At 35.7% G+C, this 15,655-nt stretch overlaps 2 protein-coding genes across 3 annotated transcripts in view; both read right to left on the reverse strand.

Annotated features, from left to right (window-relative positions):
- The window catches only part of GFM1 (G elongation factor mitochondrial 1), a 41,931-nt gene extending 35,932 nt beyond the window's left edge, over positions 1 to 5,999 (reverse strand). The window contains exons 1-5 of the mRNA XM_061194525.1: positions 5,780 to 5,999; positions 4,303 to 4,455; positions 3,310 to 3,442; positions 2,652 to 2,856; positions 567 to 683 (exon numbers count right to left, since the gene is read on the reverse strand). Of these exons, the coding sequence (XP_061050508.1) occupies positions 567 to 683; positions 2,652 to 2,856; positions 3,310 to 3,442; positions 4,303 to 4,455; positions 5,780 to 5,881 (710 nt within the window). The 5' untranslated portion in view covers positions 5,882 to 5,999. The remainder of the gene's footprint in view (positions 1 to 566; positions 684 to 2,651; positions 2,857 to 3,309; positions 3,443 to 4,302; positions 4,456 to 5,779) is intronic.
- A 4,342-nt stretch (positions 6,000 to 10,341) lies between these two features.
- Positions 10,342 to 15,655, reverse strand: part of MLF1 (myeloid leukemia factor 1) — a 42,162-nt gene continuing 36,848 nt past the window's right edge. For both annotated transcript variants that reach the window (XM_061193502.1, XM_061193501.1), the window contains 3 exons: positions 13,914 to 14,073; positions 12,188 to 12,326; positions 10,342 to 10,640 (listed from right to left, as the gene is read on the reverse strand). In XM_061193502.1, coding sequence (XP_061049485.1) covers positions 10,535 to 10,640; positions 12,188 to 12,326; positions 13,914 to 14,073 — 405 coding nt within the window. In that variant the 3' untranslated portion in view covers positions 10,342 to 10,534. The remainder of the gene's footprint in view (positions 10,641 to 12,187; positions 12,327 to 13,913; positions 14,074 to 15,655) is intronic.

Genomic DNA, 15,655 nt, shown 5'->3' on the forward strand with positions numbered 1-15,655 from the left:
TATGCAAAGGTCTCTTCAAAAGTTGGTTGACGGACCAAAACCATGTCAAAAGTTACCAATTTGCTTTTTGTATCGCCTAAACCACATGTATACAAGTTTTAACTTCTTTTATATATTAATCTTTTTATTTTTGTAATCCCATGAAGTAGGTAGATGAAATATTTATGATCCTTATTTTCTTCCCAGTTTTTATAATACCCAGAACATAGTAGCTGTTCCAGAAAAGTCTACAGAATGAATGAATACATGGATGAATGCATGAACAAGTAGAAAAAGAGATATTACATCACTAGCCCAAGCTGAAGGTCTCCTCTCACCACACCGTGTATATCATAATGCGATATAAATATATCACCCAAAGTGTAACATACTCTCCCTTGGAATGAATACTAAGCAAAATGGGAAGTAACTAGGATTAAAAGCATTAAAACAAAATCATCTTAGAGGATATTCTTCCAGCCACATTTCAAAAAGAAGTTTATATTTAAAGCACTCATCCTTTCCCTTCTCTTTGATACTTTTTAAAATATAAGATTTTAATAGAATAGTATATTTTTAACACTTACCCAAAGTCTCCATCAAAATAGATGGCTCGTTCCTCAATAAGATCTATAATACCTTTAAAATCACCCTCCAAACCAATGGGTAATTGTACAAATGCTGCATTATGACTTAGTTTAGACCTGAAAAATAAAAATACATGATTACCCCTTTTTTTCTCCCCAAATCCCTTTGAAATGACAAAATAAATATAAAAAGGAATCAATGGCATATCTGTGGAACTGATCAGCAGGTCAGAGCGGAGGATACAAAAGCATGTGGGAACAGACTGACAGCCAAACTCACTGTGCTCAGGAAGCCTCAACCCTATTCGGGCAACAAAAAGAACTGTAAGATACGTATTTTCCCATCAGATCCCCAGAATACCCTGGATCAGAAACAGAAGAGGGGAAAACAGGTCATTGAGTGGTTGGCCAGGAAATTAAAGGATGGTGGGATAACTGTACCCACATCTCATTCTTGGATCAGCTGACTCTAGTGAAGCTGAGTATAGCTATCTGAAAAGGAAGTTCCTTAGGGGGAAAACCCTTAGAGTGGGTATTAAAGTCAGACATTCATCATCGGCCTGTACGCTCAATCAGGCACAACCACCGAAGAGAAATTACACTCACTGGCAGGGATTTACACTCAAGTAGAAATATGCTCTAGCTAATTATGCTCTAGATTCTAGGTATCCATCTATAACTATGGATAGATAACTAAGAACCACCAAATATCTGAAGGAAATCAATAGCTTGAAAGAGAGGTGGGAGCTCAAGAAATGGTACTAACCTCCAAGGAGAAAGTTACTAGAAGAAAATAAAATGTAAAGATCTAAAAAGGAATTACCTCTATTAATAAAGATGTCACAATAAAAGGGAAAGTTTATAGAAATTAACTACATAACTGCTGGGATTAAAAAGAACAAAAAACAGGCTAAATAACAGAAGGGATGCAGACGAATACCAGATTAGTGAGTTGGAAGACTGACCTCAAAAATTCTCTCATAACCCAGTGAAAAATTAGAAGGAGACAGAAAGTATGAGAAAGTATGGTAGAAAAGTTAAGACACAGAGGCCAGATTCAGAAGTTTCAAGATCTGTTTAATGGGAGCTACAGAATGAGGTAACAGGTAAAAGGGAGTGGTGCAAAGAAAGAACCAAAGTAGTCAAATAAATGCTGAAACAGAATCTGCCTGGAATTCAGGAAAAAACTTGGTGCAAAGAGACCATCTATTGCCAACCACAAGTAAAATATAATTAGAAAAAAAAAGTGAAAACGTTTCGTTCTCCCAAGAAGGTATTACAAATGCCCAATAAAGAAAAATTTCACTCTCATGTTCTCAAAAACATCACTTCCATCAGAGAGCACACAGCAATAGTGTCAGTTAAAGTTCCTCAACACGGTATCTTTTGTCATCAGACACATCACTCTTAGTCTCTCCACTACCACAAACCTTACTGCCTACATCCATCAGCTCTGCCATGTGAAACTTGGGTAGGAACTCTACCGCTACATTTTCAGATCTACAAAAGGTGAAAACTCCGACTCTTTTCAAAGGCTGTGTGAAACAAGTAGTATTGTGCAAAATGTAAAATCATATCAATACCACTGGGTTATGTCTGATTCAGAAAGGAAGTATTGCTGTTGTCTTAACAAATATGTTAACAAATAAAAGCAAGAGAATATAGCATACTAATTTAAGTCATTAATTAAAATTTCTCAAATGAAGGTTAAAATTGAAGATAATCCTCTAGGTTTGTCTAAATAAATGCACAGTACTTTCAGAATCTACCCTAGATTATAACTTCTCTAATTAGAGCAAAACACTACAAATTGCCAGATGGTTTTCTGAATTCACCTTCAATCTCCCTAAAATTTAAGTCATATTTCTTCCATTTTACAGAGAAAGTAGTTGATGAAATCACATCACAAACCAAACTATGGACCTCAGTGTTCCATTTACTATGATAAGTCATACACATAGATGAATTTTAAAAAGGAAAAAAAATTTAAGGGGATAAAGCTTAATGACACTGAATTAACTGTCCTTCTGGATGTAAGGTTTGTTATCCAGATCATTACCCCCACTCTGTTCTAAGGTTCAGTACCTCATTTGCTGCAGGGCCCTGGCTGGGTTGGAGCCCATTCGGTCGAGTTTGTTAATGAAAGTTAGAAATGGAACACTGTAGCGCTTCATCTGACGATTAACAGTCATGGTCTGGCACTGCACCCCTCCAACCGCGCAGAGAACAAGGATGGCACCATCCAGCACCCTCAGGGCTCTTTCAACTTCTATTGTGAAGTCCACGTGCCCTAAATGAGACAGAGAACTGTGTCAGGGTCTTAAAAAGCAGTATGAATTTTTACAACATGTACAAGTAAAAGTTCTTCTATCTCTGATCATTACGTAAGTCTTCTAATTAAAATATGAACTCCTTAAACCACCAATACTGTTCACTTACCATAAGGTTCAGGGGCTCAACAAAATCACTTCAAAAGATACTAGGGCATGGGCATCTTTGGAATCAGCTGCAACATGTAAAAGGCAAGAACCTTCCTATTCACAATTTCTTTGCACTATTTTTCAAAGAAACCACTTAAAGATGAAGTATTCTAGGTCCCAAGTTAGATTTCTCTAATAGGGAATTCACAGTCACACTTTTGAGTATTATTTGATACTCAAAAATGAGCTAGATCATGGTAGAGGAAAGAACTAAACATGCCACTGCCAAAACAAGCTGCAATAAAACCAAGAACTTAGCTCACCAGGAGTATCTATAATGTTGATATTGACATCTTTCCACATGGTATAGGTGGCTGCTGACTGAATAGTGATTCCTCTTTGTCTTTCTAGTTCCATGGAATCCATGACAGCACCAACTCCATCTTTACCTTTTACCTAAACACAAGTACAGCAATTCAGATTTCTCTGTCCCTGCATTCCAAGAAGGAAAGAAATCTTCACAGATGGAACCAGAACACAGATAGTTAACTGATGCAATTTTCAGAGAAACCTAATTGTCAAACCATATCATCTCATGGAGTAGAAAATTGATTACAGGTTTTGCCCTCTATTAACCCTAACCCTTTTTTCATTGCCATTTTTAGCAGCTGCTACCACTGAGCATTACCTGGTCTTAGAGCCATCCTTGCTCCCTCTGCACTGTTCCTGCCCACCAGCCCTGTGTTAGTCTGTGAGCAGATGTGCAGAGAAGAGATTTTTCCCTGCTGTGTTTCGTGTGGACTTTGAGGTCTGGGTGGGAAGAATTCAGCTTTTAAAGTCTGTGATTTAATGAGATGATCTTCATCTGAAGTAACATTTTTAAGTGGAGAGTTGAATTACTCAATAATATGTAATGTCTTCAGGAGAGTTTCAAGATTTTCTAAAATAATTCTTTCCTGACATATGTATTTTTTAACTATTAAGCTCATTTTAAACCCTTTTTCCACTTAACATTATAAACATCTCTCCATAACATTTAAAAGTATGTAAACATTATTTTAATGGCTGCTTAAGGGTACATCATATTGACTTAACATTCTTGAAAAACAGCCTACTCAGGATACCCACAGTGATGGTCTCTAGAAAGATTCCTCAGAGCAACATTTCAAGCCAACCTGATCTATCCATTTTGTGACTCTGATTAAAGATCCACTGTTACCATTCTTTTAATCTTTCAGGTTTGTGAAGTTTCTTAAATCCTTATACAACAATTAAAACCAAGGTCAAACTAATGGAATCAACCATGAACCACATACCTCATGCATTTTTGCAATTCTGCCAGTGTAGTAAAGCACTCGTTCTGTTAATGTAGTTTTCCCAGAATCAATGTGAGCTGAGATTCCAATATTTCGTATCTTTTCATTAGGAATCACCCCTGATGAACACCATCGGCAAATCTTCCAATTAGCCTGAAAAAATAAGAGAGCTCAATTCAATGCATTTTTCATGAGAAAACAGTGGACAATTAGAAAGGGTTTAGTGGACATCTTTCCTCCAAGAAATCTCAATGGACACAAAACGTCATATGAGATTGTCTGAAAAGGCAAAAGAAGGAATGTCTCAACCTGCAACTCCTGTAACCAAAGAAGAGGCTGCAAGAGAGGACAGAAAAGACATACTCTTAAAAATAAATAAGTTAGAAAAGATATATTCAAATAAATTAATTAAATAAAGAAAAGGGGACAGATACTTTTACCTAATGGCACAGGTTTGAAAATATACACTGGGGCTGATAAAATCAGAAAAACAGCTCCCAACAACTACTTTAATAGGAAATATAGTTTTTACTCTAAATTTTACTTTTTTTCCTCTTCCTCCTTACTGTAGTTCACAGCTAGCAAGGATGTTTGAGGACTTATATGCTCTATGCAGTGGTGCCAATAGCTTCAAGGCAGCCCACAAAAGGTTTCCAATTCCTTTCCACCCCAAAACAATTAGTAACATTAAAACAACAACAACAACTTTATTTTACTCTGGTAGTGATGGAATGGATGTTTCCATTTATGGAAACAGGACACAATACACACAGGACACAATATAAATTTCTCTCTATAGGACTGCCCATCCAAAATGCACTGCAGCCACTTCTGGGAAAAGGGAAGAACTTGGAAAACCTGGGTAAAATGGAATCCGGGTGATCGGCACTTGGTTGATTAAATCCCACGGATATCAGCGAGCAAAGCAAAGGAGGTTTGCATGACAGGAAAGGCTCAACTCCTACCTAATCCTAGTCCACTCTGCGCTCCCCGCGCCCCCCACAAAAGGCAGACACAGAACCAAAGAAAGGTACTGGGAGGGTCGGGGTCCAAATCAAATAACCCAGGGTCAGATGAAAGAGGGATCAGTCAGAGGCCAACGACACTCTGTAGTGAAAAGAGCACGGCATAACGAGTCAGAAGCTCTGGATTCGAGCCCTGGACACACTAATTTTTCCGTTGTCTCGACCTTCACTCCAGTCACCTCACCTCCCTAAGGTATACCAAAAATAAGAGGCTTAACCATAAATCGGAGGCCGCCGAACCTCCCAGCGCACCGGGACGCTGCTCATTAATAACCAGCGGCTGTGCAGATACCGAGGGGCTTTTCAGCGCTGAGGTCGACAGCTCGCATTCGGAGCTGTCAGTAAGGAGGTGCCAGGGAGGGTAGGAGTGTCACTTCCTCCCTGGCTCCGGACACACCGCAAGGTCCCGGGGACAGTCCGTGGTGCGGTATCGCCCCGCCGGACTCCACTACCTGCTTCCATTGCCAGCCCAGGGCGGCGGGGACCCGCGGGAGCGGCCAGCTCTCCACAGCCGCGGCGGCGGCGGCGGCGGCGGCGGTTCCCAGCAGCCTCATGGCGAGCGCAGAACAGGCGCGAAGGTCCCGCAGCTCCGGCTCTGCCCAGCAACCAGCACCACCACTAGAAGCGTTCAAAGGCACGCCGGCAACCAGTGCCGGAAGAGCACTTCAGGGGTGAAGGATGAGAGGGAGGGGAGAAAAAAAGAGAGAGGGAGAAGCTTCCGGTTCTCAGAGCCGAGCAGCGCCCTCCGCTGCCAGGATGCCCTCTGCCGACGGGGAAGAGGAAGTGCAGTCGCTTTGCGGAGCTAATCAGGGTTTTGGCACGCTCCCAGAAAGATGCAGCCTTTAAACGTGGTGGTTTTCCCCATACAGCAGAGTGGAGAGACGTTTATAATAGAATTTACGTTAAAAAAAATGCAAAATTGTTATCTATGCTACTACAGAAATATGAAAAAATAATTAATCTATAGGATGACCTGTAAAGAACGTGGAAAAATAATGAACTATCTACAAGTGCTTTTTCTCCTTTCAAAATGTTCCATCTTTGTTCGATGTTAAACATTATATGTCCAGTCCACATAGAAGACAGCATCCTTGAGGATTCCACTTGGATCTCTTAGAGGCATCTGGAACTTAATATGTCCAAAAAGGAGCTAATGATCTTCCACCAAAACCTTCTTCTGCAGTCTTCTTCATCCGATAAATGGAAACTCCGTTCTTCGAGTTGCCCAGACCAAAAATGTCACTTTGAACCACTCTTTGACTCTGCTGGTCCAGTCTGTCAGCATATGCTATGGGAACTACGTTCAAAAATAGATCCAGAATCGGCAGCTTCTCTCCACCTCTCAAAGCGCTGCTATCTCGACGGAATTACTTTAATAGACTAACTGACCTTACTGCTTCTGCCCTGCGACTGCTCAGTCTATTCCCAGCACAGTAACTAAAGGGATCCTTTTAAGCCTGGCTATGTCATTTTTCTGCTGAAATCACTCAACCAGTGAATTCACTGTTGCTGTCATCTCTACTTTTGTGTAGGCTTGAAATTTTTCATAACTAATTTTTTTAATCTGAAATCTTTAATGACCTTAAAAATTTAAATAACTAAATTAAAAAAAAATTAACCTTCAGAATAAGCACCTACAATACAAGGTCTTGCTTGAGCAGCCACACCAGTGTAGCTCTACTACACTTGCTCGTTTTCCTCCAGACACATTGGCCTCCTTGCTGATCCTCACATGACCAGAGCCTGTGCTCTCCTCCGGATACAAGCATGGCTCTTTCCCTTACCTTCTTCTCTCTGTTCAAATATCCTCAATGATAGAGTGAGGTGTTCCCTGACCAACTGTTCTAAAACAGCAAGCTCTTCCCTATGTTCCTGCACTGCTTCATTTTCCTTCAGAGCTCTTCTTAGATACACCCGGACATTTTACACAGCTGTCTGTTGTCTGACTCTCCCAATGAGAATGTAAGTTCCACAAGGACAGTGATGTGGTTTTGTTAATTGCTGTACCCCTTGCTGTGCTAGGTGCTCAATAAATATTTGTTAAATGAATAAGATCAAATAAATGGAAATCAGAGTAAATTACAGGATACAAGGAAAGAAAAACCAGAGATTCAATGTTGGATTTTGTACTTATTTTTTGTATATCATCCATGTATTAATTTTTAGTAAAGGATTTACTTTGATGAGTCAATCCATTAATGTTGAATACTTTTAAGTAAACTTTTTTATTTGTAGGCTTTCAAAAATTTAGTCTTTATAAGCCTGTGTATGTATTTGTTTAAAATATGTAAATTAAATAATAATTATGTAAATAGTAATAACATTAAGGTTTTACTTTAAGATATAATTATGTTAAATAAAAAAGTGTATCTGTTACTTTTGAAATTACTTTTTGAAATTACCACTTTAACAAACTAAGTTTCCTAAAGTAAAAATTCATACTCATTGTCCTGTGTGTGTATATATATATATTCATATTTTCCTGTAATTATTATACCAAGTATATTCTTAATTATTTTTATTAATTACCACTTTTAACCAAAGTAATAAACTTGTTTTCTCCACAGAGGAAACTAGAGGACAAAAAGCCAAGAACTGTCTAGCTAAATTTTTATATGAGTACACATTATAGATTACTTCTGTTAGGTTTTCAAGTGGCAAAATACACATACATTATATCATTCAAAGCAGTTACACATTCTGTTAATTCATAGTCATTCTATAATGTATAAGAATAAAGATAAATTCAGTGAAGGTCCTGATTCACTGCAGTGAGGGTCTAGGTCAAACCTCAGTAGAATCTCCAAATTGTCCTAGCCCGACTAGCCTAAGACCATTGCCTTAGTCCATTCAGGCGGCTATAACAAAAATACCATAGACGGGGTGACTTGTAAACAATAGAAATTTATTTCTCATAGATCTGCAAGGTGGGAAGCCCAAGATCAAAGCTCCAGGAGATTCGGTGTCTGGTGTGTCCCACATCCTGGTTCATAGGCAGCCAACTTCTCACTGTGTGGGCACAAGGCAGAAAGGGTGGAGGAGCTCTCTAGGGTCCCTTTTACAAAGGCATTAATCCCATTCATGAGGGCTCCACCCTCATAATCTAATCACCTCCCAAAGGCCCGACCTCCAAACACCATCACATTGCCACACGTAGGGCACCATCTGATACCAATGTGCTCCTGCCACTGCCCTGTAACAATAAAAGATAATGAAGTCCTAAAGATAAATAATGAAAACCCATCACTGAGACTGAAAGTTACCAGGAAAATCACTGAAGTAGCAAGGAGCCTAAGTTTTCAACTTGGACTTATTGTCAAGGCCACATTCACCAAATAGTTAATATCCTTACATTCCCCAAAGACCCAGCGTTCCAGAAAGATCAGTGGTTGTCAATAAAGAAAAAATAATGTGAACTACAAGCTGTGGCGAGCCTTCTTTTTTATACTAGTTAAGTTGACTTCAGAATTAGGATAAAAATAAATTCTGAAAAAAAGTTAATTTCAGCATCGTGTGAACATAAAGAACTAACATTTGATCTCCAGATGTCACATATTTTGTAAGTGGCCCCTCAGGAATCACTGTGGCATAGGAGGAAATATATATTTAATTCAATTTTAATTTGATTTCTACGGTAAACAAATTGAGATGAAAAAAGCATCTATGAATTCTCTGTTATATGATGCATAGAAGTTATACTGTTTTAAGCACAATTATTTATTAAAATGTGTTTTCATATTTGAATATAATGATTCAAGTTAACGTCAGTGTAATAATTTAGGCAAAAGGAGAATAATTACAGGGTCTACTGGGATTTTGCTCTATCTAGGGAATTTATGCAAAAGTGTTATTTCAAACGGATGCCTTATGATAACTTCCCAGTATGTAATAGTATGTTATTAGTACACTAAATTATTCATAAGAGGAAAATTTTAACATCTTTAATACTTGCTCAATTACTTTCCATTATAAAAATGAATTGACACATATGCATCTTAGTTTAGTGACTAATTAAAGGCATGAAACACTGACTAGTAAAATTAACAGGATATGATATAGAAAATTAGAAGAGTATAAGCACAATCACACAATTCTACTTCCAAATTTTAAAAGGGAAGATATTAGGATTATAGAGTGATAATCGATTCTGTTTTTTCCCCCCTTGAAACAACAAAAACTTAAAAGTTAAGATTTTATATTCTCACAAACTTCATGCCTAACTTTATAAAAACAGATTAATGCTCACATTCTAGAATGAAAAAACCCAAGAGCTGAATTTTTAAATAGTATACTTAAAAAGGGAACAATTGAATTAAGTACCTTGCTCAAACACACTTCACCTGTCTAAGAAATTTTGAGACAATCAATCATTCAGGTTTGCAGAATACCAAATGCATTTTTCTAAATGTCACAAAAGGGCTGAGCAGAGTTTCTCCAAGGACACTCCAACTTTAGAATGTTAACCGTGGAGATAGATTAAGCTGTCTGTGAGAAAGGAGAACAGAAATATGCTACCTTAAGATGTTAAAGAGAAAGGTCAATATAAAGTCTGACGAATGTTGAAAATGTAACACAGAACAAAAAAAAGAATATACTGTATAAAGAAATGATAAGAAAATTCATGTATATTAACAATTTAAAATCTCTTTGAAAAGGAACTATTTGATTATTCTTTATGTTCTTTATCAAAATAATAACTAATTTTTTGTAAAAGAGTACTAGTATAGTTTTGCTTTATTTAAAAAAATTCTTTAAGCTAGCTGGCTACATAACACATTATAAAATTTGAACTAAATAATTTTAACCTTTCTTAACATCACTCTATCATAGTGTTAGTAAAAATTGAGACTATTTTTTTACAGTTTATTCTTTTAACTAATTTTATATGATAGAACAGCTGTACATTCAATCTTGAATATATAGGGGAATACATAGCCAATAGGAAAATAATTGTGAAAGCAAAATCAGCATGTGTTATGTTTTAAAGAGTGTTATAGAATGTTTAACAGCTTGCACTATTGAAAATTAAAGTTTTATTCCTAAAGTAGGGACAATATAAAGCTAGCACTTCCAAGAACATTCAGAAGAAAGTTGCTAAGAACACAGTATTGATTTAATAACAAGCGATTGGTCTTAGGTGTATTACTCAGCACCATTACTTTCTCTGTTCAAACAACCAAAACTAAACAAATCAAATGCAATGCTATTTATTTTTTGTTGATTTTCACAGGTGATCCTTTGATGTTGAGTTTGTCCACAAAAACATTTGATCTTCTTCCACGTTCAATGGCTGGACTTTGATGCAGTTTCTCTCTGAGAAATATACATGTGAACATTAATACCATTTTTTAAATGGTCATTAAAAAAATCAATACAAACATGATACAGACCACTGTAATTTAAGGTGAGTTTTATCTTAAAGGTTCCTTAATAGCTTTGAAAAACATATGGCAGACTATTTCACTTAACATTTAAGAAAGCAACAGCTGCTTTCCTGAGATAGATTTAACTGTTTACCGTTGAACCATGCTGTCCAACATGGTAGCCACTAGCCACATCATTTACATTTAAATTAATTAAAATAAAATAAAATTTAAAAATTCAGTTCCTCAGCTGCATTGTTTACATTTCAAGTGTGATTCAATAGCCACATGGGGCCACTGGCTACCATATTGGACAGTACAGATGCATAACATTTTCGTCATTGCAAAAAATCATTTCAGAAAGTTCTATTGGACAGTGCTGGTTTACAGAAAATGCTACTGATAGGCCATAAATTTATAGATCATCTATAAAGAGCATGCTTTTCTCTAACTGGGACCTGGATTTCATAGTCAAACTTAGCACTGTTAGGTTTTTATCAATAAACTTTTCAAAGTGACACAAATATTATCTAAAATTAATATGAGAGCAAGTTTTCTAAAGAAAACATTAGGGCTCTAAATTCCTAAACAAGTATTTTAAAATAAAAGATGCTAGCACATGAAATTCTGCACAAGTCTTCTAATTTACTTGGTACCCACTTGTCGACCGCTGGTTCTGGGAAGGCTTCCACCTTCTGCAGCAATTCTCCACTCTCTTAGAGCCTAGAACAGATTTCTGTTTTAAGGCCTGCTGAGCCCTCTCTCTCTCTCTCTCGAGTCTAATTTTCAATAGGAATTAGGTAGTGTTTTCAATTTTTCCCCCAGAGTATCAAATAAAATTGTAACTCTAGAATATATACTAAATGTGTCAAAATCTCTATAATCTCTATAAAAGTGTGGTTTTAGCACGTTCATATTTCGCAGCTATTCCAAACGGTAATTCCAAAGGAGGCTAAAGTTTTTGCAAAACTCTTCCAAAATATTTGATATCTAATACAGATACTGTTACATATTATACAAGGGTCTAAAAATCTTTTTACCATTAAATGCTCAATTTTGACTTGTTAGGGAAGTTTTGTTCAGCCTTTTAGCTACAGTTCCTCTCCCCTTACCATATCCCTAAACACCGATATCTTTACCTGGTACGAAATGTATGACTCCTACTCTATCCAGATGAAAATCTGTTTCACAAGAATAACTGCATTATAGTATATTGCTTTACCTTAGGAGGATTTTACCCCCATTGTCTAAAGCATAATTTGCTAGTGAGGTACTAGTCATATAATCCTAAAATACTATTGGTTTTCAGATACAAATTTAAATTTGTGTTGGAATACTCAGAAATAATATAAAGTTATTACATCTTTCACAAAAGATATTATTGATACAAACAACTTGGATGTTAATCAAAACTTCCTAATAACAGAGGTAAAATTACATAACTTCTCTTCTAATTTGTCTTTAAAAAACACAGTTTAGTTTAGAAATAACTTTTACCTTCTTTTAAGTTCTCGGGATCCTGAATTCTCATGACCAATGCTTCGCATCTTAGAGTTTTCTAGATTGTGCCATTGTCCCCTGGGTTGGTACTTCAGAACCTCATTTTGCCACTCATCATCAAAAGCATGAGCATCACCTACATCAAATATCAAAATAAAGGGGTAAATATTAAGGTATCAGCTGTCAGTAATTGCCTTGCTCCCCACGCATTTCACTCTAGCCTGGTGTTTCCATCAGCCTAACCTTAAAGTAGAAGCAGGAAACTGCTTCAAATAAAAAGGTCTTTGACTCAGAGTAATATTTCCTTTTCTCTCTGTTCCTCTCCTATTCCTGTTGATAATTTGGTTATTGATGATCTGGTTTTTCACACACCTGCCTGGGTATCATATTACTTATCCAATGGACCCCATGACCCAGCGACACTAACAGGCTTTCTTCCTGGGTCATCTCATGGTGATCCTGCTCCTCTTCTCACTGGGAGGACACTCCTCCTGTGCCTAGCACTTCCTGCCCTCAGTTTGGCCTCACGAGCTTCTTTTTCCATTTCCTGAGACAGGTTACTCATCTGACAATTCATGTTTTTAGGAAGTAGGTAATCTAAATTCCATAATAACAATAAGTAAATGATAATACTTGTTCTTTCAGATTGCCTTTATAATAATGTGTTAATTTACTAAAATTTTCTTCAGTATGTTCATTATTGTGAACTACTCTGTATATATTTAAATATGACCAAATTACAAAGGTTAAAATGAAAGAGAGGTTAAGATGTTGTGGCTTCCATCTCATTGCATAAGAATAATTTTATCCAGCTCCAACCTTAAGAGAACTTCTTTTTTTAAAATCATATAATTTAAACCCTTTACTATGATAAAACATTTTTATTCAAAATACTTTCTAAAAACAGGAAATGAATACAGCTTAAAAACTATAATGAAAAAAGTTAGGAAGTCTTAAATGAGTTGAAGAATGAATATAAAATCTAAGAAATGGAAAGATTTGCTTGATATATATGTGATTTATTATCTAACAACACCAGAAATTTAAATCTTATCTATACAAAAGCCTAAGTGCCCAACAATACAGAATAGTTGAAATAAATTATGGCCAATTCATGATAAAACTTTTAGGTAACCATCTAGGATGTTTCTGAAAAGTAACATCATAGGTGACTGTTCACAATTATAGTGGGGAATTAAAATAAGCACAATATAAACTATATAGATAGTAAAATACAAATTTTGAAAAACAGTATGTGTGATTGTATGTTTATATATATCAATACATAAAACTATTAGGAAGAAATACACTAAAACATTAATAGTAGTTATTTTGGGTTGGAGTTATGAATAGTTTTAATTTTCTTTATACTTTTTTATACTTTTCGAATGTACTTCTTTGATATCAGAAATAAATAAAAACTCAATTTCCTACTGATAGTCTTTCTAAAAAACAATTCAAAAGATTCCATTTTCCAAGTATAAAACAAAAAAATAAATGATACTCAACATTAACAAAAATCACTATACAAAACAGATCTACAATGAAACACTGAAACCACAATTTTATTACTATTTTGATAACGTATTCTCTACATTTACAATTCATAAACTGTCTGAAACAACATCATATAAAATGTTTCTATAAAAAATATTCACCAAGTTCTACTAGTACAGCTGCTATTTTAACTTTGAGAGGAAGAATGCTATTTTCTCTAACTTACTTTCATTCATATTGATGAACTCTTGATTGACCTCTTCATCTCCAGTCTTCTTGTTCTTTGACTTTTTAATGACATGAGCTCGGTCATGGAGGTGATGACCAACAGCCATTTTTTCTAGTCCACTCTCAGAATCTCTCAGTGCTCTCCTAGTTTCCTTTACCTGTGAAAATGATGAAAATAAAAATTAGTTATTATTTAAATAAATATAGACTATAAACTCCTCAGAACCTGTTTACCTATAGAGGTAAGAATATAAATCTACTGCTCTAAAACTAATGGGTACTCAGTTCCACTACCAACTTATAGTAAAATTATGGCAATAGTTCTCTGATATTTCCTGAACTGCTTACAATTAAAATGTCTAGGACAAATAGAACCAATATAATTATTAAAACAAAGAATAACTTAATTATATTAAACTTAGTGCCTTCAACACTGTCCTTGACAATTAATAGATGGGAGTACATACTAGCATTCCTACAAGAAAGGGCAACTAATTATTCAGCACTCATGAAATGACTTATATATTCTAGTTTCATTTAAGTCACCCGTTAGACAGGCAAACCCAAATTTTCTTTACTATAAGTACTAACAAGGAAGTGGAGAAATGGGAACTCATACCAAAGTCTGTGGGAGCTAATTGTCTCAATCACTGTGTGATAATAACTTGGTGATTTCTAGGTAAGGATGAAGACACACATCTCCTCCAATCCAACAATAGCATTCCTAGCCCTTTTGCACGAGGAGACAGGTATAAAGATGAATAGGTGAAAAATTATAAACACCTAAATATCTATCAATAGAAAAATAGATTAAAAAACTGTGGTATATTCATATTTTAGACATTTATATAGAAGTTAAAATAAAGAAACCAGAGCTACACATATCAACTTGAATAAATCTCAGGAGCAATTACTGAGCAAAGTCAAGCTGCAGAGGACACATGCAGTACGAAACCATTTACACAAAGTTTAGAAACCAGTAAAATAATTCACTGTATTGTATGTGAAGCATACATAAGTAATAAAATTATAAAAGTATCCATGAAAATGATAAATTCCAGGTACAGGCATACCTTAGAGATACTGCGGGATCTGTTCTGGATCACCGCAATGAAGGGAATATTGCAATAAAGTGAGTCACATGATTTTTTTGGTTTCTCAGTACATATAAAAGTTATGTTTATCCTATACTGTAGTTATTAAGTGTGCAGTAGCATTATGTCTAAAAAAGCAATGTACATACCTTAATTTAAAAACACTGTATTGCTAAAAATTGCTGTCTCTCATCTGACAACACAGGGTTGCCACAAACCTTTAGTTTGTTAAAAACACAATTTATCTGTGAAGTGCAATAAAGTGAAGCCCAATAAAACAAGGTATGCCTGTATAAGAAAATGGTTGTCTTTGGGGGACAGAGAAAGGGAAAAGGAGGAGGAGGGAGGAGTATATTGGAAGCTTTAACTGAATCTGTAACATCTTTGCTTAAAAAGAAAGCAAAACAAGAGACAACTTAAAGTAAATAGAGAAAAGTGTTAATGATTTGACTAAACTGGATTGAAGGAGTATGGGGTACTTATATTATTCTCTATGTCCTTTCTGTATACTTGAAATATTTTATGAGTTAAAAAATTCATTTACTTCAAATAGAAACTAAAAGTAGACATTTATTTCATGAAACAAAGACTTCTTATAGTGTCTACTTACTTTGTCAACATGTAAAGCTAATAAACATCATAGATA

This window comes from Eubalaena glacialis, chromosome 6, assembly GCF_028564815.1.
Source record: "Eubalaena glacialis isolate mEubGla1 chromosome 6, mEubGla1.1.hap2.+ XY, whole genome shotgun sequence".
NCBI lineage: Eukaryota > Metazoa > Chordata > Mammalia > Artiodactyla > Balaenidae > Eubalaena > Eubalaena glacialis.